Here is a 27,207-nt window from a genome sequence, read left to right as displayed (position 1 = left end):
CTCCAAGGATTAGTACAGAGCCCCCCTAGAATTAGTACAGTTGCCACAAAAGAAAAAGGTATAAAGTAGCAGAGTATAACAATGTGTGGCGTGAGAAACCAATATCTGTTGATTTTTTTACCCAGATGTTGAATTAAGATGAAAAGGTCACGAAACTTTGCGCTAAATATACTAGGTATTTTGGATTAGTATTTTGCTGCAATGGAATCCCTGATGCTATTTCCGACAGGGGAAATAGCGTCGGGCACCTATTCAATGCCGTCTTTCCCGACAGCAATGAACAGGCATCTCGACAGAACAGACCAGACTTTAAAAGCAGCCTATCCCGTTTTGTCGAGAACGGCTGTGGATTGTCAACACCACGGCCATATCTCGACAATCCACGGCCGTGTAGGCAGCCACGCCCCCTTTTCGCCGATCGGCAGGTGGAACATTGAATCCCGGCCTGACGATAAACAGGCGAGCGTGCCGAGAACGAGCATGCGTCCCGACAGTCGTGATATCATATTGTAAGAAAAAAATGACATGGTGTGGCAAAGTCCTTGGGTATATTTGTGACAATGTGAGGATAGGCATGTATGGACACCTCTGTACACCCGAATATGACCAAGACAGCATGGACACATACCCACAGGGTCCTCCTCAGCTCTGCGTCCGGTAACTCTGTTGCTAATTTGAGATTTTCAAAACTTATTTTCTCTTTAGGTCTCTGGTTCCAGGCAAACAAAACCGCCAGCTGAAACGTCGTCACCTCCAGATCATACTGGCCCACCTCATTCTTAAACGTTATCTACAAGACATAACATTATTTAGGCAACTCCAGTACCCTATTTACTATAGTGTTTCCTAACTTACCATCACCAATTTTTAATGACATAACTGTACTTGATAAAATGAGAGCCAATAAAAATTAAAAGCCATGAAAAAAAACTTTAGAACCGCGTCTCTAAGCTTTGTACATAGATCTCATTTTTAGCACGCAGCAACAGGTCGAGCACCTTGTGCCCAGTGCATGCCCTCAGTATCTGTACTCACAATGCCGTTAGACATCAGATGGTGCCAATGCAGTTTTCTGCCACTGTGGTTCTTCTTGTAGAATTCCTCCACCTCGGGGATGAGGTCCTCCAGCTCAGTGGGGAGGGACACAAACACCTTTTCGGAGCTCCTTGACCAAGCACCAGCATTTAAAATCTTAATATTCACAGAATCAGCTGCGATAACAAGAAGATGAATTAATACGTATAAATGACATTGCTAATAAAAGCAGAGATAGCTATGTGTACTAGATGTCTGAATTCATAGCCCCTGTGACCATCACTCTAACATTCCAATGTGACCACCGCAAAACTGACCAATGCCAACCATTGAGATGGGTATAGGTCACAGGGTTGACTCAATGAAGGTCGACAGTAATACGAGTTTTTCACGGTTTTGTCATGAATGTCGACATGGACGCCGTGTACTGTGTCTACGGTTATATTTTCCCACCACACCGTAGTGGAGGTCCGAGAAAAAAAAAAAAATCTGAAAAGATCACGTTCCACCACCCAACTGCACATTCCTGACCATTAGGCAGCGCAAGCACTTTACATTTATGTATGTATTGGGTTGGGATCATTTGGTCTATTGCATTATGGTCGAAAGTCATTAGGTCGAATCCATTAGGTCGACATGCTAAAAGGTCGACATGACTCTAGGTCGACATGGGAAAAGGTCGACATGATTCTAGGTCGAAAGGTCATTAGTTCGACAAGGTCATTAGTTCGACATTGTCTATGTCGACATTCACAAGGTCGACATGGGGTTTTTCACTGTTTTTTTACCTGAATGTCAACACAGTCGACATGGACACAGTTTAAAGTGCACTGCATCCCCTCGCATCGCTCGCTGCGCTCGCTATGCGTCGGGCACAGTGCCTCGCTACGCTCGGCACACTATTTTATTCTCCCACCACGCCCTAGTGGATGGTAGGGCATGAAATACCGCCTGTCGGCACATGTTGGCTCAAAAAACAGTGAAAAACTCCATGTCGACCTTGTGAATGTCGACATAGACAATGTCGAACTAATGACCTTGTCGAACTAATGACCTGTCGAACTAATGACCTTTCGAACTAGAATCATGTCGACCTTTTCCCATGTCGACCTAGAGTCATGTCGACCTTTTAGCATGTCGACCTAATGGATTCGACCTAATGACTGTCGACCATAATGCAGTAGACCAAATGACCGCATCCCGTATGTATTATTTATTTACAATTTCTTATATAGTGCAGCAAATTCCCTTGCGCTTCACAAAAGTAAAACCATAATAAAACAAACTGGGTGGTAACAAACCGATATAGAGGTAGGAGGGCCCTGCTCGCACGTTTACATCCTGCAGGATCCATTGAGGTGGCACACGACTCCTACCTGGAAGGGCTAGCTTATTGTTTTTATGCATCTCTTTGAATGCCTGGTTTAAATCTTCGGACACCTTAATGTCCTGGAACATCCGGGCCAGTTTGTTGACGTAATCTGCCGGCATCCCCACTTCCTGGAAAGTGCAATAAAATACCTCAGAGTCTGATCAGGTTTGAGGAAGGGAATTGTACACAGATAAAATGATTTATTAAAAATGCTAATCAATACTTGGAACATTAACCCTTTCAAGTCTATCGTCTAGTCAGGCTCAACAGCCCTAGCGCTAGTAGCAGATTCAATGGTGAGCCACTTTAAAAATAAAACATTAACATCGTTCAACATTCAATGTAGTTTAGTGTAAAAATTACAATTAATTTAAACATTTAAAACAGACCGAATTGCAGAATAAATTTGGACTGCACAAGGTTATAACTTAGATTACAAAATCAATTCCCAATAGGGACAGGTTGATGGGGAACCCGCATATGGTTAGTGTGACCCTGCGATTGCGAAGAACAAGCCCAGAAGCATATTTTCCCAGACAGTGGCTGCTGCTGGTGCTGTTCAGTCAGTGCTGCAGTGTATACAGCACAGAGTATCTCCCAACTCCCATCGCCAGTGTCACATGACACATCACATCCATGACTGTGATGAGGGGACTTTGATGCAGCAGGAGCAAACCATGGGAGGCAAGTACTCAAGGGCACTGGCTGGTTCACTGTATACTAAACAGATGGGTAATGTGGGACAAAGTATTCAATGAATTGGTGGGCCCCCCCACAAGCGTTGATCCAGTGGTTAATGAAGGACTACAGAGAATTCAAAGTCTCTCACAAACATTGTATCCCCTCGTTTAAGTGTACATAAATGCTCCAAGTAACTAAACAGACACAAGATAACCCAATCACTGGTTAAAGAGTTTTTTTTTTTACCCTGAGCCACTCCACCATGTTCTCTTCAATCTCACTGTCGGCTGAGATGTCCAGGATCAGACGCCTGGTAAGGTGGGCTTTGTGGTACCGCATGAAGACATCTTTGTTCTGTACATACTTTAGCACCAGCAGCTGTAGACACAGAGATTACATGTAATTTCATAGTACACACAGGGTTCCCATCTCCACCCGAAATAAAAGAAACCGGTACCACAGCACAAGTAAATGTCTATCTGACAAACTCAATAAAAATATTTTAATTAACCCCTTCCCGCCGCAGCCTGTTTTTGCCTTCCTGACAGAGCCCTTTTTTTCAAATCTGACAGGTATCACTTAAGTGGGGATAACTTTTTTTTGCTTTTACTTATCCCAGTGATTTTGAGATTGTTTTCTCGTGACACATTGTACTTCAAGTTAGTGGTAAATTTGGGTCGATACAGTCTGTGGTTTTTTGTGAAAAATACCAAAATGTCGTTAAAAAATGGAAAATTTTGCAATTTTCAAAATGTTAAATTTTCTGCTTGTGAGACAAATAATCATACCACTCAAAATAGTTATTAACTAACATAGACCATATGTCTACTTTATGTTGCCATCATTATTTCAACCTCCTTTTAATTTTTTTGGACACTAGGAGGCTTAAAATATGAATAGCAAATTCTCAAATTTTCAAGAAAATTTCAAACACTGATTTTTTTAGGGACCAGTTCAGTTCTGATGTGACTTTGAGGGACTTGTATGTGAGACACCCCCATAAATGATGCCATTTCAAAAACTGCACCCCTCACAGTATTCAAAACAGCATTTTGGAAGTTTGTTAACCCTTTAGGTGTTTCACAGGAATTAAAACAAAGTGTAGGTGAAATTTCAAAATTTCATTTTTTTTGCAGATTTTCAATTTTAATACATTTTTCTAAGGAACACCGTAGATTTTACTAGAGAAATGTGACTAAAAATTGATTCCCCCAATTCTTTTGTTTTCATAAATATCCTATATGTGGCCCTAGTGTGCACGTTGACCAAACCACAGGCTTCATAATAGAAGGAGCACCTACTTGATTTTGGAGCCTCCTTTTTATGAGATTATTTTTTAGGCACCATGTAGGTTTCTAGGCACCATAAGATGCTAAAAGTTAGGAACCCCCCCACAAGTGACCCCATTTTGCAAACTACACCCCTCAGGGAATTCATCTAGGGGTATAATGTACATTTCAAACCCCCAGGGGTTTCACCAATTGTGGTACAACTGGGCAGTGAAAATGAAAAATTAAATTTTTTACACAAAAATGCAGTTCTGGCTCAAAATTTTTCATTTTCACAAGGAATGAAGGAGACAAAGCACCCCAAAATCTGTGCCCCAATTTCTCCAGAGTACGGCAATGCCTCACATGTGACCAAAAAATACCATTTGGGTGCATGGCAGGACTCAGAAGGGAAGGAGTGATTTTTGGATTTTGCAGCTCAGATTCTGGTGGAATTTTGGTGGGTGCTATGTCGCATTAGCAAGACCCCCAAAGCACCAATACAGTGGAAGCCCCCCACAAGTGACCCCATTTTGCAAACTACACCTCTCAGGGAATTCATCTAGGGGTATAGTGTACATTTCAAACCCCCAGGGGTTTCACCAATTTTGATACAACTGGGCTGTGCAAATGAAAAATTACATTTTTTTACACAAAAATGCAGTTCTGGCTCAAAATTTTTCATTTTCATAAGGTATGAAGGAGAAAAAGCACCCCAAAATCTGTGCCCCAATTTCTCCCGAGTATGGCAATGCCTCACATGTGACCAAAAAATACCAGTTGGGTGCATGGCAGGACTCAGAAGGGAAGGAGTGATTTTTGGATTTTGCAGCTCAGATTCTGGTGGAATTTTGGTGGGTGCTATGTCGCATTAGCAAGACCCCCGAAGCACCAATACAGTGGAAGCCCCCCACAAGTGACCCCATTTTGCAAACTACACCCCTCTGGGAATTCATCTAGGGGTATAATGTACATTTCACACCCCCAGGGGTTTCACCAATTGTGGTACAACTGGGCAGTGAAAATGAAAAATTAAATTTTTTACACAAAAATGCAGTTCTGGCTCAAAATTTTTCATTTTCACAAGGAATGAAGGAGACAAAGCACCCCAAAATCTGTGCCCCAATTTCTCCCGAGTACGGCAATGCTTCATGTGTGACCAAAAAATGGCAGGACTCAGAAGGGAAGGAGTGATATTTGGATTTTGCAGCACAGATTCTGGTGGAATGTTGGTGGGTGCTATGTCGCATTAGCAAGACCCACAAAGCACCAATACAGTGGAACCCCCCCACAAGTGACCCCATTTTGCAAACTACACCCCTCAGGGAATTCATCTAGGGGTATAGTGTACATTTCAAACCCCCAGGGGTTTCACCAATTTTGATACAACTGGGCTGTGCAAATGAAAAATTAAATTTTTTACACAAAAATGCAGTTCTGGCTCAAAATTTTTCATTTTCATAAGGTATGAAGGAGAAAAACCACCCCAAAATCTGTGCCCCAATTTCTCCCGAGTACGGCAATGCCTCACATGTGACCAAAAAATACCAGTTGGGTGCATGGCAGGACTCAGAAGGGAAGGAGTGATTTTTGGATTTTGCGGCTCAGATTCTGGTGGAATGAATGGTGGGTGCTATGTGGCATTAGCAAGACCCCCGAAGCACGGTGAAATGATGAACCTAATAATCCATAGATGTGTGGTATATTTTAAAACACTCCTTTATACATAGGCCGGGTTTGTCGGGGCAAGTGTCACACTGGAAAATAGTTTGCTTTCTTATTCCCTTTTTATAGCAAACTTTGCACCTTTTTTGTGTCCTGCCCTTTTTTCCAGTGGAGGGGATTTCATCAGGAAAATGCTGCCCTGGTACAATACGGGGGCCAGTACTAGAAGTACTGGGGCCCTCTGCCTGCTGGTTCCCAAATATTAGGCTCTTTATGACTTCCTCTTGAAAGTGCATAAATGTCCCCCTCTGGCTGGTAGAACGGAATAGCACGTAAGCGTTATACAGTGCCATCTGGATGATATACACGGCCAGCTTCTTGTACCAGATTTTTGTTTTCCGCAGGGCACTGTACGGCTTCAGTACCTGATCTGAAAGATCCACTCCGCCCATGTACTTATTGTAATCCAGGATACAATTAGGTTTTGAGGTGTGGGTACTGGTACCTCGTACAGGGACGGAGGTGGTACTGTCTCCGTGAATTGTTGTCAGTATAAGGACATCCCTCTTGTCCTTATATTTGACCAACAACATATTTTCGGTGGATTGTGCCCTGCTTTCACCCCTTCTCATTACTTGGGCAATGTGCGTTTTTGGGAGGCCTCTTTGGTTCTTGCGCACAGTACCGCAAGCTGCTGTACCTCTTGAACCAAGGGCCTTAAACAGGGGGATGCTAGTGTAAAAGTTATCCACATAGAGGTGATAACCTTTATCCAGGAAGGGGTGCACTAAATCCCAGACAATTTTTCCACTAACACCTACGAGGGAGGGGGGGCATTCTGGCGGTTCAATTCTTGAATCCTTCCCTTCATATACCCTAAACCTGTGGGTGTACCCTGAGGTGCTTTCACACAGCTTATACATTTTTATGCCATACCTTGCCCTCTTATTGGGAAGGTACTGGCGGAATTTAACCCTTCCTTTAAAATGTATAAGGGACTCGTCTATGCAAATGAATTTATCTGGGATGTACATCTCTTCAAATTTGGCACTGAAATGATCAATGACCGGCCTGACTTTGAATAGCCGGTCAAAGGTGGGATCATCTCTGGGTGGGCACTGTGCATTATCGTTGTAATGCAAAAATTTAAGGATTAACTCAAAACGAGTCCGGGTCATGGCCATACGGTAAAGTGGGGTGCTGTACAGAACATCTGTTCTCCAATATTGCCTAATTTCTGGCTTTTTTACTATGCCCATATGAAACACCAGACCCCAAAACGTCATCATCTCTACTGCATCTACAGGGGTCCACCTAGCAAATGATGACGTGGGGTTTTGAGCAATAAACTGCTGGGCATATAAATTAGTTTGGTCCACCATTAAATTTATAAAATCATCAGAGAAAAATAATTTGAAAAAGTCAATTTCTCTGAGACCTGTGGAATCAAATTGGATTCCTCTGATGGCCAAAAACTCAGGAACCTGGGGCTCAAAATTGTCTGGTGGTGGGGTCCATACGAGATCAATTATTGGGGGGGGGGGGGGGTCTCAGCTGCTCTACGGGGGCGTCTTTGAGGGGGTCCCTCATCACTAGAGGAGGAAGAGGAGCTTAAGATGAATCCTTCAAATTCCCCGCTTGCCTCACTGGCTGTGTCAGAGTCAGAGGCAAGCATGGCATATGCCTCCTCCGCTGAATACATTCTTCTGGATGACTGGGATGACATTTGGGATGACATTTGGGATGCCATTTTTATTTTTGTGTTTCTGGTAGTGAAATGTTTCAACACGTGTATAGTGTAGGGGGGGTACAAACTTTATTTCAACCCGGGGGGGTATGTAGTGTGTAGTGTGTATGTAGTGCAGAAAAAAAAAAAAAAAAGGTCCTGCGCCAAAAATTGAGCACAGATGTTGGTCAGTAACGTCCGTCACTGAACAGCGCTCAAAGGCAACAGGAATTTGATAAAAAAAAAAAAAAAAAAATAGATCAACCCTGTGCCGAAAAAGCTGATCAGTGATGTACGTCACTGATCAGCGCACAGTGGCCACAGGACACCCACAAAATCACAGTGTGTGTAAAAAAAAAAAGGTACTTGTTTCCTAGAACGGCCACAATCGTGAGTGATCGTGGCTCTTAATTAAGGGACACGATCCTCACGATGTGGCCGATTTTTTACACTTTTTTCACTTTGATTGACAGAAATCGGGTCAATCGGTCGGTCGCGACCAATTAAAATCGGCCGCGATGCGACCGACCGATTGACCCGATTTTTCCATAGACTTCAATGTTAAAAAATCTTTTAACATTGAAATCGGGAGGATCTTGTCGGTCTTGTGCCATTATAATGGCACAAGATGAGATGGACTTGATTAAGTCCATCTCACATAGGGAAAAATGTTAAAAAAGGTGAAATGGGCCAATATGACCCATTTCACATTTTTTATGTGCCCGCCATGACCCCACGATAGACGTCAACCCGAAGCGTGGCGAGCGCAGCGAGCCCGCGAGGGGCGGCGGTGCGCGTCCTCCGACCTTTTCATTCCCCTACTATCCACTAGGGCGTGGAGTGAGAATAGAATAGTGTGGCGAGCGCAGCGAGCCACCGAGCCCGAAGCGTGGCGAGCGCAGCGAGCCCCGCGAGGGGACGCGTATACCTGTGAAGTTAGACGCGTCCGCTCGCCACGCTTCGGGCTCGGTGGCTCGCTGCGCTCGCCACACTATTCTATTCTCACTCCACGCCCTAGTGGATAGTAGGGGAATGAAAAGGTCGGAGGACGCGCACCGCCGCCCCTCGCGGGCTCGCTGCGCTCGCCACGCTTCGGGTTGACGTCTATCGTGGGGTCTAGCCCACTTAGTAACATTTGTGGGGGCAATTGAAAATAATCAGGTGAAAAAAAAAAAAAAATCGGGTGAAAAATCGGTCGATCGGATCGGTCGCATCGTATGCGACCAAATCGCATGCGATGCGATCGATCCGATTTTTTATCTTACGACCACAACGATCTAAATCGTTGTGGCCGTTCTAGGAAACAAGTACCAAAAAAAAATTAAAAAAAGACCCCACAGCACCCTCAAAAAAAAAAAAAGGTGATCACTGATGCGACACTGATTACCAGTGAGGGGCAGCAGGTGCACAACCTTTGGTGCAACTGACAGTGCAACTGGCAGCAACTGACAGGTATATATAAAAAAAAAAAAAAACCCTGCACCCCCAAAAAGTTGCTGATCAGCACAGATATACTGATCAGCACAAAAGGGGGGGTAGCAGACACAAAATATAGCACTCTCTATAACTCTCTGTCACTATCTCTCACTATCTCTCACTATCTCTCACTATCTCTCACTATCTCTCACTATCTCTCACTATCTCTCACTATCTCTCACTATCTCTCACTATCTCTCACTATCTCTCACTATCTCTCACTATCTCTCACTATCTCTCACTATCTCTCACTCTATGACACTGCAGCAGCAGCACTGATAGTTATATATATAAAAAAAAAACCTGCACCCCCAAAAAGGGGGGGTAGCAGACACAAAATATAGCACTCTCTATCACTCTCTGTCACTATCTCTCTCTATCTCTCTCTATCTCTCTCTATCTCTCTCTATCTCTCTCTATCTCTCTCTATCTCTCTCTATCTCTCTCTATCTCACTATCTATCACTATCTATCACTATCTATCACTATCTATCACTATCTATCACTCTATGACACTGCAGCAGCAGCACTGACAGTTATATATATATAAAAAAAAAAACCTGCACCCCCAAAAAGGGGGGGTAGCAGACACAAAATATAGCACTCTCTATCACTATCTCTCTCTATCTCTCTATCTCTCACTATCTATCACTATCTATCACTCTATGACACTGCAGCAGCAGCACTGACAGTTATATATATAAAAAAAAAAAACCTGCACCCCCAAAAAGGGGGGGTAGCAGACACAAAATATAGCACTCTCTGTCACTATCTCTCTCTCTCTCTCTCTCTCTCTCTCTCTCTCACACTGCAGCAGCAGCAGGAAGTCACAAGAAGTCAGATCCAGGAAGCATCCAGCACGCTACAAGCAGTGATCAGGTGATCAGGTAAGTATTTGCAAGGATCAGGTCAGTATATCACGGCAGATAGGCACGGTGACCGCACTGCACGCAATTCCAGACCGGAATGGCGTCTGCAGTGCAGTCACCGTTAGTTTAAATCACCCTCCATGGCTGTGATTGGTCCGTCGGTCCGACGAACCAATCACGGCCTTTGGGGGCGGGTGGGGTGAGGTGGGGTGACACCAGTGTCACCCTTACACCCCGTGGTGATTGGTGCTGTACTTTACAGCACCAATCACCACCGATCCCTGTGTCACCGGCGAACGTTATTCGCCGGTACACAGAAAACACTGTAATTGGCTGTTCACATTTGAACAGCCAATCACAGCGATCGCCGATGGGGGGGAGGCATCGCCACCCCCCCTGGGCATGCAGGGACATGTCTGCTGTCAGGGACAGCAGACATGTTTAAACTGTCACCGCGTCTATAGACGCGGTGACAGTTTAAAGCCATGACGTACATTTATGCCATGCGTCGGGAAGTACATCCCGGCCATGACGTAAATGTACGTCAAATGTCGGGAAGGGGTTAAAAAAAATAGGAATTTGGTACTCACCGATAATTCCCTTTCTCCGAATCCGAAGGGGACACTGAAGTACTACGCTGGGGATAGTGTGGTGTTATGGAGGAGTTGGCACTTTAAGAACTTGAAGTGTGGTGTGGCTCCTCCCCCTCTATCCCCCCCTCAGACTCCAGTCTTAGTTACTGTGCCCGAGAGGAGAAAAGAGACCAGGAAACCTCTGACAGAGAGAGAGAGAGAGAATGAAAACAAGACACCGAAACAAAAATAAGTCAAAAGAACTTACATACAGACCATCGCATGCAACACAACCTGGCCACATGCGACCTGTAAAAACCCCTCCCTTACCAGAAGACCAGTGCCGGGAGGGCGCTCAGTGTCCCCTTCGGATTCGGAGAAAGGGAATTATCGGTGAGTACCAAATTCCTATTTTCTCCTTCATCCTCTGGGGACACTGAAGTACTACGCTGGGGACGTCCCAAAGCCATCCCCACGGGCGGGAAGGCGCTGGGCATCCTGAAGCACCGCGCGGCCAAACCTAGTAGAGGATGCCGCGAAGGTGTCAAACCTATAAAACTTAATAAAGGTATTGGGCCCAGACCAAGTGGCTGCCCTACATACCTGAGAAAGAGACCCCCCCCTGGCCGCCGCCCAAGAAGGTCCCACCGAACGGGTGGAATGAGCCGAAACTCTAGTAGGCGGAGGCCGGAAGGCCTGAACATAAGCTTGTTTAATGGTTAGACAAATCCACCTGGCCAAAGTTTGCTTGGTAGCCGGCCAACCACGTTTTGCGGAACAGTATAGGACAAACAGAGAATCCGACTTCCTGAGATCCTTGGTTCTGTCCACATAAACCTGCAAAGTTCTGACCACATCCAGTGAAGCGAACTCTCCTGTCAAGGCCGGAACCACGATTGGCTGATTAAGATGATAAGCCGTCACCACCTTTGGCAAGTAATCCAATCTAGTCCGGAGTTCCGCCCTATCTGAGTGGAACACCAAATACGGAGAACGACATGAGAGAGCACTGAGGTCAGACACTCGTCTAGCCGATGCCAAAGCCAGTAAGATCACCGTCTTCCAGGTAAGTAAACGTAAATCAATAGATTCTAAAGGCTCAAACACCTCCGACTTGAGATAGTCCAGCACCAAAGGAAGATCCCAAGGTTCTTCCGGAGGTCTTACCGGAGGCTGCAGCCTTAGAACCCCATTCAAAAATGTTTGTATTTCCGGCATCAAGGCTAATCGCCTATGAAAGAAAACCGACAAGGCGGACACCTGGACCTTAAGGGACCCTAAACGAAGGCCCGCCTCAAACCCTGATTGCAGAAACCTCAACAATCGGGACAAAGAAAAAACAGCTGTATGGCACTTGTGTCGTTCACACCACGACACATAAGCCTTCCAAATCCTGTAATAATGCCGGGAAGTAACCTCCTTCCTGGCTCTCATCATTGTGGGAATGACCTCTTTAGGTACCCCACGCCTACTCAGCAGCTCGGCCTCAACAGCCACGCCGTCAAACGCAGCTGCCTTAATTCTTGGTAGACGAATGGTCCCTGTTGCAATAGATCCTCTCTTTGAGGCAGTAGCCAGGGTTGATCTATCAGGAGCCCCTGAAGATCGGCAAACCAAGGCCGACGAGGCCAATTTGGAGCTATGAAAATCACCGTTGCCTTCTCGCGCTTGATCCGTTTGAGTACTAACTGAATCAAGGGTAACGGAGGGAACACATAGATTAGATGGTAATTCCACTCTGCGGTCAGAGCATCCGTCGCCACTGCCTCCGGATCTCGTGACCTGGAACAATACTGAGCCACCTTGCAATTCCGTTTGGATGCCATCATGTCTATCTGAGGTAACCCCCAACGATTGACAATCTGGCCAAACACCTCCGGATGCAGTGCCCACTCCCCTGGGTGCACATCCTGGCGACTTAAGTAGTCCGCTTCCCAATTGTCGACCCCTGGAATGAACACCGCCGAGAAGGCCAGAGAATTCCTCTCCGCCCATTGAAGGATCGGGCGTACCTCCTGCATAGCTGCCCGACTGCGCGTTCCACCCTGTCTGTTGATATACTGTATGCCACAGCCGTGGCATTGTCCGACTGAATTCGGATCGGCTTCCCTCTGATGAACAGGTCCGCCTTGAGAAGAGCCAGACGGATAGCCCGAATCTCCAGAATATTTATCGGCAGCCTTGATTCCTGCGGAGACCAACGGCCCTGAAAGTGACGTCTCATCACAACCGCCCCCCAGCCCCTCAGGCTGGCATCCGTCGTGATGATAGTCCACTCCCAGACTCCGAACCGACGCCCCTCCAACAGATTGGCCGTGTGAAGCCACCAGTGAAGGGACAGCCGACTGCAGGGTGAAAGAATTACCGTCCTGTGCATGTGGACATGCGAACCCGACCACTGTCTCAACAGATCGAGTTGAAAAGTCCTGGAGTGGAAACGGCCGAAAGGCAGAGCCTCGAAGGAGGCGACCATCTTGCCAAGCAACCGAATGCAAAGGTGCACCGACACCCTCCGAGGTTGAAGCACCTGCTTCACCAAGTCCTGAATCGAGGAAATTTTCTCCAAGGGAAGGAAGACCCGCTGTACTTCTGTGTCCAGAATCAGTCCAAGAAACAAAATCCTTTGGGAAGGTACCATCTGGGATTTGCCATAGTTTAGAATCCAGCCATGCCGAATCAAGGTCTGACAAGTCACGTGAAGAGCCTGTTCCAGCTGACTCCTGGATCCGGCTTTTATCAACAAATCGTCCAGATACGGAACAATCTTGACTCCTAGTGTGTGGAGAAAGGCAACCATGACTGCCATTACCTTGGTGAAAAGGCGAGGCGCCGATGACAGGCCAAAGGGCAGAGCCCGAAATTGAAAATGTTGGTCCTTGATTGCGAACCGAAGGAACCTCTGGTGTAAGTCGTAAATGGGAATATGTAGATAGGCATCCTTGACGTCCAAGGATGCCAAATATTCCCCCGGTTCCAGACCTGCCACCACCGAGCGAAGCGACTCCATTTTGAATCTGTGGTACATAATGTACTCGTTCAGCTTCTTTAAATTTAAGATCGGCCTTACCGACCCGTCTGGTTTTGGAACCAGGAAAAGAGGAGAATAAAACCCCTCTTTGCGTTGATCGGTTGGGACATGCATTACCACGCCTGCTGATAACAACCGCTGAACTGCTTGGAGTAGTAACTGAGAGTCTTTTTCCGCATGCGGAAGACCCATCGTAAAAAACTGTTGAGGAGGAGGACCGGCAAACTCTAGTTTGTATCCCCGAGACACGACTGAGAGAACCCACTTGTCCTTGCAGGATTCTTCCCAGGCCTGCCGGAAATCCAGAAGCCGCGCTCCTACTCTGGGATCCCCCAGGTAGGAGGGAAGGGCGTCATGCCGCAGGCTTTTCTGGCTGCTTGGCGTCTGCACGCCGGGAGCCAGGGTTAGCGGCGGAGGTGGCGGTGCCAAAGCCTCTACCTCTACCACGGCCCGAGGTAAAGGAACCTCTGGACTTACCTCTAAATTTCGGGGCCCCTCGAAAGGAGCGAAAAGCCGGACCCTGGTAAGGTTTTTTCGGAGGAGGCGCTGAGGAAGGGAGGAAGGTAGATTTACCCCCTGTCGCCTGAGCAATTAATCTATCCAGCTCTGGGCCAAAAAGAACATCCCCCATAAAGGGAAGAGCTTCCACTGCTTTTTTTATATCCGCCTCCGCCTGCCAAGACTTAAGCCACAAAGACCGTCTGGCTGTAATAGACAGAGCCGAGATCCTTGCCACCAGTGAAGCCGAATCCCTGGCCGCCTCTCCAATATATGCCGCGGATTCCCGCATTTGATCAGCCAACTGAGCTAACTCCTCAGGAGGCCTCTGCTCCTCCAAGCCCCTGGACAAATCCTCTGCCCATTTCTCCATGGCCCTGCTGACCCAGGAGATAACAAAAATAGGACGCAAAGAGACCCCAGCCGTAGAAAAGATGTGCTTAAGCCCCGCCTCCAAACGCCTATCTGGCGCCTCCTTCAGGGCCACCGCTCCCGGAATGGGAAGCGCTGCCTTCTTTGAAAGCTTAGAGACGGAAGCGTCCGCTAACGGCGGGTTCTCCCATTTCGCCCTGGCTTCCGGGGCAAAAGGGTAAGACGCCTTAAAGCGCCTGGATAACTGAAATTTTTTCTCAGGCACTTTCCAAATGTCCAACAGAGGCTTCTCCAACTCTATGGACTCAGGAAAAGTTACCGCAGCTTTAACAGGACGGCCAAAAATAGAAACCGGAGCAGGAGGTTCTTGCTCAGCAACATTAAGAGTCACCTTAATAGCCTGAATCAAGGCCTCTAAACCTTGAGCCTCATCCTGAACACCCTGCTCTTCATCCACAGGTGCAAAGGTATCATCCAACACCTGACACTCCCCCTCCTCTAGAGGGTTAACTTCCTCCTCATCAGAGGTATCAATCCTCAAAACCAAAGGAGCACCCCTTTTTTTAGGTGGAGGGGGGGCGCTGGACTGTGTAGGCATAACGGTGGATTGTACCAGCGAATCCACTGACCTAATCAACTCTCTGGCCCATGAAGGCTCAGCAGAAGACATAGTAGACAGATGAGAATGTAAAATCTCCCTGTCCCTACGAGACGCTGCCAGCTCAGAAGCTAAGGTAGCTAACACACTTGTAACCCCTTCAGCATTAAGGAGAGCAGCTTGCTGTTGAACAGCCCCTCCTTTATAGCAATCCTTACACAGTGACACACCTTTCACATGTTGTGTAAATTGCTGATTACACTGAGTGCAGGTGAACAGCTTCTGAGAAGCCTTAGAGCCAGAAGCTTTTGTAGCCATAATGCAATCCAATACAAACACTTCCTTCACTCAGCACACTCTAACACAGCCACACAGATAGCAGTGTAAACCCAGCAGTGTAAAAGAAGGAAATACAATAGGGGGAGAGGAGCTCACCTTCCCCGAATTAGCCCACCTGAATACTCCAAGCGGGGACTCCTAAAAAGGAGAACCCCTTCACTCACCCAGCGCAGTGACACAGTCTGTCCAGTCTGGGATGAAAAACGCTTTGCTGTCCTGAAGCAGAAGGGCTCTGAAGAGGCACAACAAACAGAGGAAGGCAGCGTGGGCTTTAGGAAGGCAGCGTTTGCCGCACTGAGGATTTTTAACCTGGAGGAGACGCCCATGACACGCCTCCTCCTTCCTCCGTCCCAGCGCGCGCTGAGGACAGCGGCGCTGAGACACAGTCTGCCCCTCAGCTGGACCAGCGCGTGACTCTGATCCAGCAGTCACCCGGCGCCCAGCGCCCCAGTCCTGATCTCTCCGGCGGGTGACTAGCCAACGGAGCAGTAACACAAGCCGCGAGCGGCTGTGGCTGCTTCCCCACACCTAGAGTGCAGGCGGCTGAGGTCAGCAGCGTGCACCGCACGCAGTGCCGCTCTGACCTCCCAGAGAGCTTTATACACACTGCAGGCAGCCAGTCTAACACTCAGGCTGCCTGCACACTTCTATATAAAACAAAAAACGGACAACCAGAGACCCCTGCGGGAGCCTCTTGCCCAGGGATCCTACTCCTCCGGGCACTAAACTAAGACTGGAGTCTGAGGGGGGGATAGAGGGGGAGGAGCCACACCACACTTCAAGTTCTTAAAGTGCCAACTCCTCCATAACACCACACTATCCCCAGCGTAGTACTTCAGTGTCCCCAGAGGATGAAGGAGAAATGTTGGTACTTGTGTAGTTTTATGGCGGCAGGCTACGCTATGTTTTCAGCGTAGGCTAAGCTACGTTGTCAGCGTAGCCCATGGGTCCTCAAACTGCGGCCCTCCAGATGTTGTGAAACTACAAATCCCAGCATGCCTTGCCACAGTTTTGCTATAAGGGAATGTTAAATCTGTGGCAAGGCATGCTGGGATTTGTAGTTTCACAACATCTGGAGGGACGCAGTTTGAGGACCCATGGCGTAGCCCAACGGCTGCCTAGCGTAGTGACTCCGCGGCAGCCCTGCGTAGTCAGCTTAGTGTCGTCAGGCAGCTAGTCACCGTACTGTCCCCAGCATCCCTGCCAAGCCTAGTGAGCGCCTCTAACACAGTGCTGGTAAACGCCAGATCCCCTGTGCTGGCGGACGCCGGCGGAGAGGGGGATCATGCGGGCACCGGTTAAAAGACGCTCCTGCGTCTCAGTAATTCTTGCGGCAGTGTACGGCAACCCTGCCTGTGTCCGCTTCAGGGAGACGGACAAGGTTAGGGGTTCAGTAGCGCATGCGTCTCCTGCACAAAGGGGGGGTGCGGTGTGCAAGTGCATCTCATGCACAATAAAGGACGCATTTGCCAGTGCTCCATGTTACATACTGGCAAATGCCTCCATTTCAAACCCCCACTATCCATGCCAGCACGAAGCGTGGCGAGCGTAGCAAGCCCCATGAGGGTTTGACGTAGTACGTGGCCTCCCAACCTTTTCATGCCCCCACTATCCACTTCGGCGTGGAGTTGATTTTATAGAGTGTGGCGAGCGCAGCGAGGGGACGCGGATTACTTGACGTTTATTCCGCGTCTGCTCACCACGCTTCGGGCTCAGTGGCTCGCTGCACTCGCCACACTTTATAAAATCAACTTCACGCCAACGTGGATAGTGGGGGTATGAAAAGGTCGGGAGGACGCATACTGCATCTGCATGCCACGCTTCGGGCTAGTGGGGGTGTTTCAGGAACACATTCACACCTGTCCTGTCAGGCAGGTTAAAATGGTAGAAATCACTTTGGCGCTTTTTTGATGTATGTGTAATAAAGTTATTTTTATATTTGCATATTCGATTGATTCATTATCTATACCCTGAGCGTCTGGTGGTAATTTCTTTCAGGTTAAAATGGTCAATGGCTCCCACACAATGTAATAAGCTCTGACTGACTACGCTAACTACGTAAGCTCCGGCTGGCCGCTAACCGGTGGGAACACTATGCTGATACTGACAGGGATGCCTGACTGACTACGCCAACTACGTAAGCTCCGGCTAGCCGCGAACGGGTGGGAACACTACGCTGATACGGACAGGGATGCTGACTACGCTGCCTACACTGGCCACGGGAACACTACACTGATTCTGACAGGGACGCTACACTAACTACGTAACAGCCGCCATGAAACTACACAAGTACCAACATTTCTGACATCGCTGCTAGAGGGTTTGCTCATACTCAGTTATGTTCTGGACACATGAAAAAAGGAGGATATTTCTGTGCTCACCATCCTTTTATGAGGATAGACTACGTTCCACTACCTAGGATGGGATATTTGGAAATGTCTGAATATTTATTTCCCATAACCTTCTAGCTCTTTCTCACTTTGGGACAGATGTATCAAGCTTCAAAACGTGAAAAAGTGGAGAGTGATAAACAACCATCCAATCAGCTTCTACCTGTGATTTTTCAAACCCAGCCTGTGACATGGCAGGTAGGAGCTGATTGGCTGGTGGTTTATCACTTTTTTGAAGCTTGATACACCTGGCTCTTTGCCACAAGCCTGCTAATGATACATGAACAAGGGATTCAGATAAAAAAAAAACATCAACAAGTGAGCAGGTGTCTCTCCTATAGAGGATGTATTGCGAAGGACAAAATATATAGCATTCCTAAGACCATCAACAACGTATGCAATCGTTCGTGTATTCTTGCTAAAGGCTTTCTCCATAGAGCCTGCAATTCCCACATTGCTAGAAGGAAGAAAAAATATGCAAGGAAAAATCAATTAGGCACGCTGCAGATCTGGGGGAGATGTATCAATCCCTCTAAAGAGTAAAGTAATGCGATACCCTGCAGATGTGGGGTCTCACCCTCATATACCCCACTATTGCTGACCATTGCTTTACAGGAGACTCTCACGACATCCATCTCATAAGATATGAGATCCCACTGGAATAAGGCCATTTTGGAAAAGGGTGTATAGGCGAATGCCATGTTTTAATAAAGTTGATTACAAAAAAAAAAAAAGCAGTTGGAGAGGGCAGAGAGGATGGGCAGTTACTGCCAGCAGATAGAAGAGCAGCTCCTTGATGCCAAGAAGAGAAGCTGAGGGTATCCATCAGGGGGAAGGGAGGGAGATTGGCTTCTGAGAGTGTCACTTATGCAGAGGAAACCGGCTGAAGCCACAGAGCTGCCTGGAACTTGCAGTGCCACTGTCTGTTTCAGTGTTTTAAGCACTAAGCATATACCAATAGGCCGTGCCTACCTTACAATGGTGAATCTGCATCCTAAATAATGTCCTGGGATAAGTCCACAGATGTGCGCCGAACATGTTTCTGGTCATCAGTTGGAGAGGTGTGTGATCTGCACTACTTATTCAGAGGGGTGTGGTATGGGACTCTGACAGTCGGGATCCCGACAGTCATTATCCCGACTGGCCAGAGTCAGACAGCATGGCGAGTGCAAAAAAGCCCCTTGCGGGCTCGCTGCGCTCGCCACGCTGCGGGCACGGTGGCTCGCTACGCGAGCCACCTATTGTATTCTCCCTCTATGGACCCCCACGAGGGAAAATAGCGGGTGGCCGTTGGGCACCCGGCTGTCGGCGTTTTGACAGTCGGGATCCCGACGTCGGGTAAATGATTGTCGGGATCCCGACTGTCGGGAACCCATCTCGGGCCCATTCAGAGAGTGTTGTGGCTCATTATATTGATGAAACCACCCTCCCCCCCAGTGGCTGATCCCGCTGCAGAGTTATTTGGAGAGGTGTGTGATCTGCTTAAATTAGAGTGTGTTGCTGCTACTAATTTACCCCCCTTGGGAGCACTCCTTATATTGCCGAGACACTGCACCGACCGGCTTGTACCACTGCAGAGAGCCTCAGCTGTCACTGACAGAAACTGGTGGGAGAGTCCTGCACATCACTGATAAAAGTGGGGAGCGCACATTTACAGCACTAATGATAGATCATCTAATCTCCTTTTAATTAATAATATAACTTGCATACTCGGGATGAGAGACTACTTACAATTTTTATACTTCTTGGGCATAACCCCTTCCTTTTTTTAACAGGGAGACGGATATGATGTACTTATTCTCCCATCTGAGGTTTGGTACTTAGCTGCTTATGTTCTAGAAAGGCAACTGCTTCTACTCACTAACCTGAAGTAAACGTATGTTGCTTTCACACCAGCTAGCTAAGAAACATTGTATGCACATTATACAATGTGATCATCAAGTGCTTTTATTGTCATGTTTATTAATACAGTTATTTGCTATAATGTTTATGGGCTTGGGTGTTATCAGCACAGCGACTTATTATTGTTATTCTGCGATCCTGTGTAAGATTTGGTGAGAGGAAACTGTGGGCCAAATGTTTTCAGCCTTAACAAGTGATAAAGGACCAGTCAATCAGCTCCTAACTGTAATTTATCAAACATAGGGGCAGATGTATTAAGCTTGGAAAAGAGATAAAGTGAAAGGAGATAAAGTACCAGCCAATTAACTGTTTGAAAATTACAGTTGGGAGTCGATTGGCTGGTGCTTTATCTCCTTTTACCTTATCTCCAGTTTATCTCTTCTCCAGACTTGAGTGGTATGCCCGGAAGTTTTCGGGCATACGACTATGCAGTAGGTGCTCGCCAGTGGTGCCTCCAGCTGTGCCTCGCACCCCTCTAGCCCCCCCTCCTGTCAAAATTATCATCCTTCCATCACCTCCGCTCCGGAGATAGTACCCTGGAGCGCCGCTGCCGCTTCCCCCGCCACCAGCCGCCATTCACAGCAGTGACGAAGGCGGCAGGCTTGGGGATATTCAGGGTGGCTCGGGAGCAATCAGGGAGTTCCCCGAGCCTGCCGCCTGTGATCACTGCTGAGACTGGCAGCTGGGGCAGGGGCACAGGAGCTCGAACGTCGAAGCAGAGGTGAAGGGGCGGCCTACGTTCTGTAGTGGGTTTTGCTGGGGCAGGACAAACCTGCCCTGGTAGTCTCCACAATGCCCTCTCTAGCAGAAAGTGATCACTGTAGCTGAGTGAAACATTACTCCCAGGGAACGCATACCAAAAGGTGCAACAAATGCCTACCAAATTGTTGTGTGATTCAAGATGGGAGATTGAAAAATTGTCCAAATACTCCTGAACCCTGTAACTCCAAAAGCGCATTAGAGCAGTGATTTCCTATAGCAGTGATGGCTAACCTTGACACTCCAGCTGTTGTTGAACTACACATCCCAGCATCCCCAGCATCAGTTTTCGCATGGTCAAATAGTAAAACTGTAGCTGGGCATGCTGGGATGTGTAGTTCAACAACCGCTGGAGTGTCAAGGTTAGCCATCACTGTCCTATAGCATTCCATCCAACATCACTTAAAGACTTACCACTTCCTTAAGCTTTGCTTCAATTTCTTCTGACGTCAGTTTTTTACTGAGGGGCGTTTTCCTCAACAACATGTCACAGTAATTAGCTAATAATTCGGGGCACTTTGATTCCGGCTGCGTTTTCAGTCCCACCCTGTAACAACCATCAACACAAACATCAAAACAGACAACAATCAAAATCAGTGCGATCAAATCTCCATTGAGATAAATGTATAGAAACACTTAGATGTCTATTAATTTATTTAAAAAAAAAAAAATCCAGATTTAGCTTTTTAATTGGTCCATGTTGTAACAGAGGTTTATATTGTGTTGGTGAATATAGAATACAAAAATGTAAGACTTTACCCTTTCTGCTTCAGTGGTAACTCCAGTTTGAATATAGTTGCATCATTTACAACAGCTTTGTATGCCTGGAAGAAATGAAACACACATTAGAACACAATTGAGACATTGTAATGTTGTTTTTCAGGTAAGAAGAAAAAGGCTCACATTCCAATATTGGCCATTGGCAAATGATTTCATTTCTCTCCAACCTCCCAAACATTTCTCAGAAACGATCTGCTGAGAATTATGGTCACAGAACTTATCTAAGACTGCCTTCTGCAGGACGAGCCCCCAACACCATATGGGAGTCCCCTTATTATTAGACATGTACGAGGATTACAAAGGTCCATGTTTCTATATATACACAGCACTGTGACTACTGGTGCCATTTGGGGTTTTGTGTTAACATTTCATTTCCATACATGGAAAATAGAAGGGCGTTTGAGGGATTTTTTACTACAGTTGCCTACCTGTACTTCACTTAATTTCAAAATAAGTGGACCCCAGACTTATTTCCTGAGGATACGGTCGGTTGGTCGACGTAAAGATGGTCGAAAATCATTAGGTCAACATACTGCAAGGTCAAGGGGGAGAAATAGTGTGCCGAGTGCAGTGAGGCACTGTGCCTGAAGCATGGTGATCGCAGCGAGCCAGGCAAGGGGATGCGGTGCACTTGATCCTGTGTCCATGTCAACATTCAGGGGGAAAAAAATAGTGAAACCTTCTATTGTTAAAGGACTATAGTGTTGCGATGCCCATAGTCCTGTCCACATTTACTGAATTTGGCTCCTTCTCAGGCCTGTCTATTAATTGGAGCAAGTCAGCTATTATGCCACTGCAAGATGCATCCCCCGGTGTGTGCCCAGTGATCCCTCTCCCTTTATGTTGTGTCGCCCAATTTAAATATTTAGGTATTACTAACACTTCCTCTGATTTTATACCTCTCAACCTCGCTCTAATCTTGACGTTTATCAAGGATAAATCTGGTCCCTGGAGTAAGTTCCCCCTTACAGTTACTGGGAGGGTTAATTTGATAAAGATGGTGGTCCGCTCATGGATGGCCTCCAATGGTCCTGAATTTTACGCCTTCCGGGCTCTTGTCAACTCCGCTATTGATGATGATGAGTGTTATGTCTCTATGAGCAGACAAGCCAAAGCGAAGTTCGATAAAATCTGATCAAAATGGTTGGAATCTCCCCACTATTCACATGGATATGATGATATCCAATTGGTCAGGATTGTAATTGATTCAGTATACTGTGCGCCCAGGTGTTTATACAGGAATTATACCCATATAAGGCACTCCCCCTGGTTTTGTGGAGTATTAGCCAAGTCCAAAAAACAGCGGTGGACTGTTCAGAGGGTAGTTTTGGTGAAAGACGTGGTTAGGACTTGAATAGGTAAAATATGTACACCTGATCATTATGTGATGTACTGACCACACTGTAACTCTTTTATTCATGTTAATAAAAAACAACTTTATTAAAAAAAAACAGTGAAAAACCCCATGTCGACCCTTTGACTGTCGACCTAATGACCTGTCACCCTTGTCCACCTTGCAGTATGTCGACCTAGTGGTGTCGACCTAATAACGGTCGACCATCTTTAGGTCGACCGTACAATCAATACCCATTTCATGAGGATCCTTTTAGTCAATCATTCAGAAACCCAGGGGTAGATGTATGAAGCAGTGATAAAGGAGCAGAAGTGCCTGGTACGTTATCACCGGCCAATCAGCTCCTGACTGTTAAGTTACAGGCTGGGTTTAAAAAGGGACAGCTAGGAGCTGATTGGCCGGTGATAAAGTACCAGGCACTTCTCCTCCCTTATCACTGCTTCATACATCTACCACACAATGCCATAAGTGAGGGATATGTAGTCGGTTCGAGAACAGGATTTTGGCGATTTTATTATAAGGCAAAAGTTTTACAACCTGAATTGGGCCCAAAGTCAGAGATCAGCCCAGGACTTCACATGCCTGTCACAGGCATGGGTGGGTTGGATGTCATTATTTGGGCAATTTTGTATACTATGGGGGAAATTTACTAAGATGTGTATTCTACTTCACAAGTGATGTTGCTATGGGCAACCAATCAGATCCAGTCTATTATCTTCTAGAGGGTTCTAAATAAATAAGTCGTCGATTCTGATAGGTTGCCCATAGCAACATCACATGTAAAGTACAATACACATCTTAGTAAATTTCCCCCTATGTCTTTATAAAATAATCATTAGTTGATCCAATGTTCTAAAGTCCGTCATTTGGAACTGAATAAATACATGGATTGCAAAACCGACCCAAAAAACTAAAAACGGCCTTAAGTAAATATATCCCAAAATCTTTACATACATCAAATACATTGCTGCCAACCAAAAGGTTAGAAAAAGATAATGTGGGCTTACCTTGTCCCGAGCAGTAAGAAAGCGCGGATCATCCTGAAAAGCTTCTTTGACTAGTTTGCTAAATCTATTAAATAATGTCAGTAATTGCTCTACGTACTTCTCTGAGTCCTTGAAGAAAGAAATGAAAAACAAAAATTATGTTTAAAAAACAAAACAAAGTTTCCAAAAAGAAGAAATACTGTATGTGAATTTGTTAAAACCATGAACAACAATCAGTCTGTGCGCGCCCAGCGTACGGACCCAATCAGTCCGCGCGCGCCCAGCGTACGGACCCAATCAGTCCGCGCGCGCCCAGCGTACGGACCCAATCAGTCCGCGCGCGCCCAGCGTACGGACCCAATCAGTCCGCGCGCGCCCAGCGTACGGACCCAATCAGCCCGCGCGCGCCCAGCGTACGGACCCAATCAGCCCGCGCGCGCCCAGCGTACGGACCCAATCAGTCCGCGCGCGCCCAGCGTACGGACCCAACAATCAGTGTATGTTATCAATTACACTGTTCACGCTCAGCGCACATACCCAATTACTCTGCCCACGCTCAGCGCACATACCCAATTACTCTGCGCACGTACCCAATTACTCTTTGTGTGCTCAGCTTAAGCATTTCACCATACAACTGGTCTCTCCCAAGCGGTTGAATTACATTTCCCACCATGTTCGCTGCAGATAGCATTGCACTAGAGTAGACTCTACTAATGGATGCTCACCAATGCACTAGCACATTACATATACAGAAAAGGTAGCATATGAAAAACAAGTATTTACTAGAGACGGTACATTACAATGATTACCTCAAACATGCAAAGTATTCGGGTACTTACAGTAGTAATGGTTTCTGCAGCTGCCACCATGTCAGCTAATCCAGCGCTAACAATGTGCTCTTCCAAGTCTTTTAACATTGGCTCAATTCCATTTGGAACTTTATCCATGAGGGAAAACATTAAGTGCAACTCTGAGAAGAAACCAGAGTAAACATATCATAGATGGACATTAAATTACGTGCATACTTTAATACATACACACAAACAGCTGATTAGCAGCTCAAAACGTTATCTGCACTGCAGATTATAGGGGGGGCTGAGTCATTTAGATGCTATTGGAAGGTCATACTCTAATGGGCCCTACACACGTAGCGACCCTACTGAGCGTTCTGAGCAATGCAAGATTGCTCAGAATACAGTGATGGGTCAGTGCTGTGTGCTGACTGCCAGGGCCATTGTTCTCCGCTCGGCCTTGACCCTGGCGATTAAATTGATTAATCCAGCAGGCTGTAATTTTATCGCCAGGAGATGGTGATGCGCGGGGCCACACATTGTTATCGCTATGCCCCTACACACGGAGTGATGTAGGGGCATTTTCTAAGCAATGTAGTGAGATCACTCAGAAAATACCCGTATACCGCTACGTGTGTAGGCCCTTCGACACTGCATGGGACAACAGGGCAAGATAACCTTGCTGGTTTTTGTTCTGTCCAACCTGGAAGTGTTGGCAAGTGGAACCATGTGTCTAACTGAACCTACCACTAGGTACTCATCATTTAAGGCCCATACACACTTAACGATTTTCACCTGAAAATCGGTCAAAACAGCCGTTTTGAGCGATTTTCCGCTGAAAATCGCCTAGTGTGTATGGCCCACCGATGGAAGACTAGCGATGATGCACGCTCCCGCATCATCGCTAGCAAAGTCTCCCATCTGCTGGTTTTACCAGCATGCCAGCGATGATGGCTGCTTTCTCAGCCATCATCGCTGAGTGTGTACAGCAGCCGGGCTGAACGCTGAGCTGCTTTCAGCCCGGCTGCCGCCCTGCGCCCTCCCCCAGCTCCCGCCCCCGGCTCCCCCGCGCTGTTGATGGAGCATACTCACCGGCTCCTGCCCCGCTCTGCCGCTGCCACATACACTGCTTTACCTTCTCCCACGCTGGCTCCGGCCTGCAGCTCTTCTCCCCCGGCCTCACATCCCTGCGTGATGCCCCGCCCACCGGAACGCCCCGCCCCCTGCACTGTTCCATACACAGCCCACCAATGACTTTTCTAAAGAAAGTAATATATATATGACTGACACATGCCAGCCATGTATATATTACTGTCACCACTGCCCACCAATGATAGATATAGATAGATAGATAGATAGATAGATAGATAGATAGATAGATAGATAGATAGATAGATAGATAGATAGATAGATAGATAGATATATATATATATATATAGCATATATATATGGCAGTAACATATACATGGATGGCACATGCCAGCCATGTATTTTTTATCTGTCACCACTGCCCACCAACGAGATATATATATATGTCAGTAATATATACATGGATGGCACATGCCAGCCATGTATATATTTCTGTCACCACTGCCCACCAATGATATATATGTCAGTAATATATACATGGATGGCACATGCCAGTCATGTATATATTTCTGTCACCACTGCCCACCAACGAGATATATATATATGTCAGTAATATATACATGGATGGCACATGCCAGCCATGTATATATTTCTGTCACCACTGCCCACCAATGAGATATATATATATATATATATATATATATGTCAGTAATATATACATGGATGGCACATGCCAGTCATGTATATATTTCTGTCACCACTGCCCACCAACGATATTTACATGGCTGTAATACAGATGGGGCCGCTCTCCCCCTTGCCGCCAGCTTGCCATATTGCTGTAGCTGGCAGGAGATGGTGGACGATGGGACGAGTGTCTCATTGCTGAGAATGTGGCACGCAAGCATCTCCTGCCTGCACGCCCCATTCTGGCAGACAACGTGGGACGGCACAATGAGAGCCGCTCCGATGCAGCGGCCCCATCTGTATATACATTGCTGGCACAGGCCACTGCCCACCAATGTATTTTTTTTGGCGACAATGTATACATTGCCAGCAATGTAAACGTTGCAGCCGCCACTGCCCACCAATATACATTATGTTATGGTGGTAACTTATTCATTGCTGGCGCAGGCGAATGGATTTCTCCCTATGTACAAGGCTGCAAATAATCGTTGCCATACACATGGGCGGGATTTTGCCTGACCGAGGTGGCGTTTACCTGATCGCTGGGCTCCGAAAATATGCAGCCCAGCGATCAGTTCTGAATCAGGCCTCAAGAACAGAAATGCACAGAATAATATGGCCGCTGTTCCCACCCTTGGAATTCAAACCCACCCATTATGTAAATAGCCTTATACTGAAAGATTTTCAGCAAAGTCTTTTGCTCTTTGGGGAAAATAGTTCAGTGTGTACACGCTACTTTGGTGAAAGATAAATCTATCAGAGATTTTGGCAAAGTCTTTTGAAATGAAAGTCTACAAGTGTGTATGGGCCTTTAGAATGCAGAAGAGCAGTCCAATAACACAAAGGAAGAGCGATCACAACTAGAATTGAGGGCCACATCCACAACCCACATCCTGACACAGTTGGTGCTTCATATAGATGTCGGTCTTGTCACACCCACGCAGAAAGATCTCTGTGTCAGACAGTCACATCTC

At 46.7% G+C, this 27,207-nt stretch overlaps 1 protein-coding gene across 2 annotated transcripts in view; it reads right to left on the bottom strand.

Annotated features, from left to right (window-relative positions):
* Nucleotides 1–27,207, bottom strand: part of CUL5 (cullin 5) — a 76,091-nt gene that overhangs the window by 11,046 nt on the left and 37,838 nt on the right. The window contains exons 9-16 of one of the 2 annotated variants that reach the window (XM_083169973.1): nt 24,509–24,639; nt 23,691–23,798; nt 21,309–21,373; nt 20,964–21,096; nt 3,335–3,466; nt 2,337–2,535; nt 1,036–1,211; nt 629–790 (exon numbers count right to left, since the gene is read on the bottom strand). In XM_083169973.1, the coding sequence (XP_083026099.1) occupies nt 629–790; nt 1,036–1,211; nt 2,337–2,535; nt 3,335–3,466; nt 20,964–21,096; nt 21,309–21,373; nt 23,691–23,798; nt 24,509–24,639 (1,106 nt within the window). The remainder of the gene's footprint in view (nt 1–628; nt 791–1,035; nt 1,212–2,336; nt 2,536–3,334; nt 3,467–20,963; nt 21,097–21,308; nt 21,374–23,690; nt 23,799–24,508; nt 24,640–27,207) is intronic. The other variant, XM_083169974.1, reaches the window with a different exon arrangement.

Source organism: Crinia signifera, chromosome 2, assembly GCF_055691185.1.
Source record: "Crinia signifera chromosome 2, ASM5569118v1, whole genome shotgun sequence".
Taxonomy (NCBI): Eukaryota; Metazoa; Chordata; class Amphibia; order Anura; family Myobatrachidae; genus Crinia; species Crinia signifera.
Note: the sequence above shows the minus strand (reverse complement) of the source record. Positions and strands in the feature narration are given on the sequence as shown.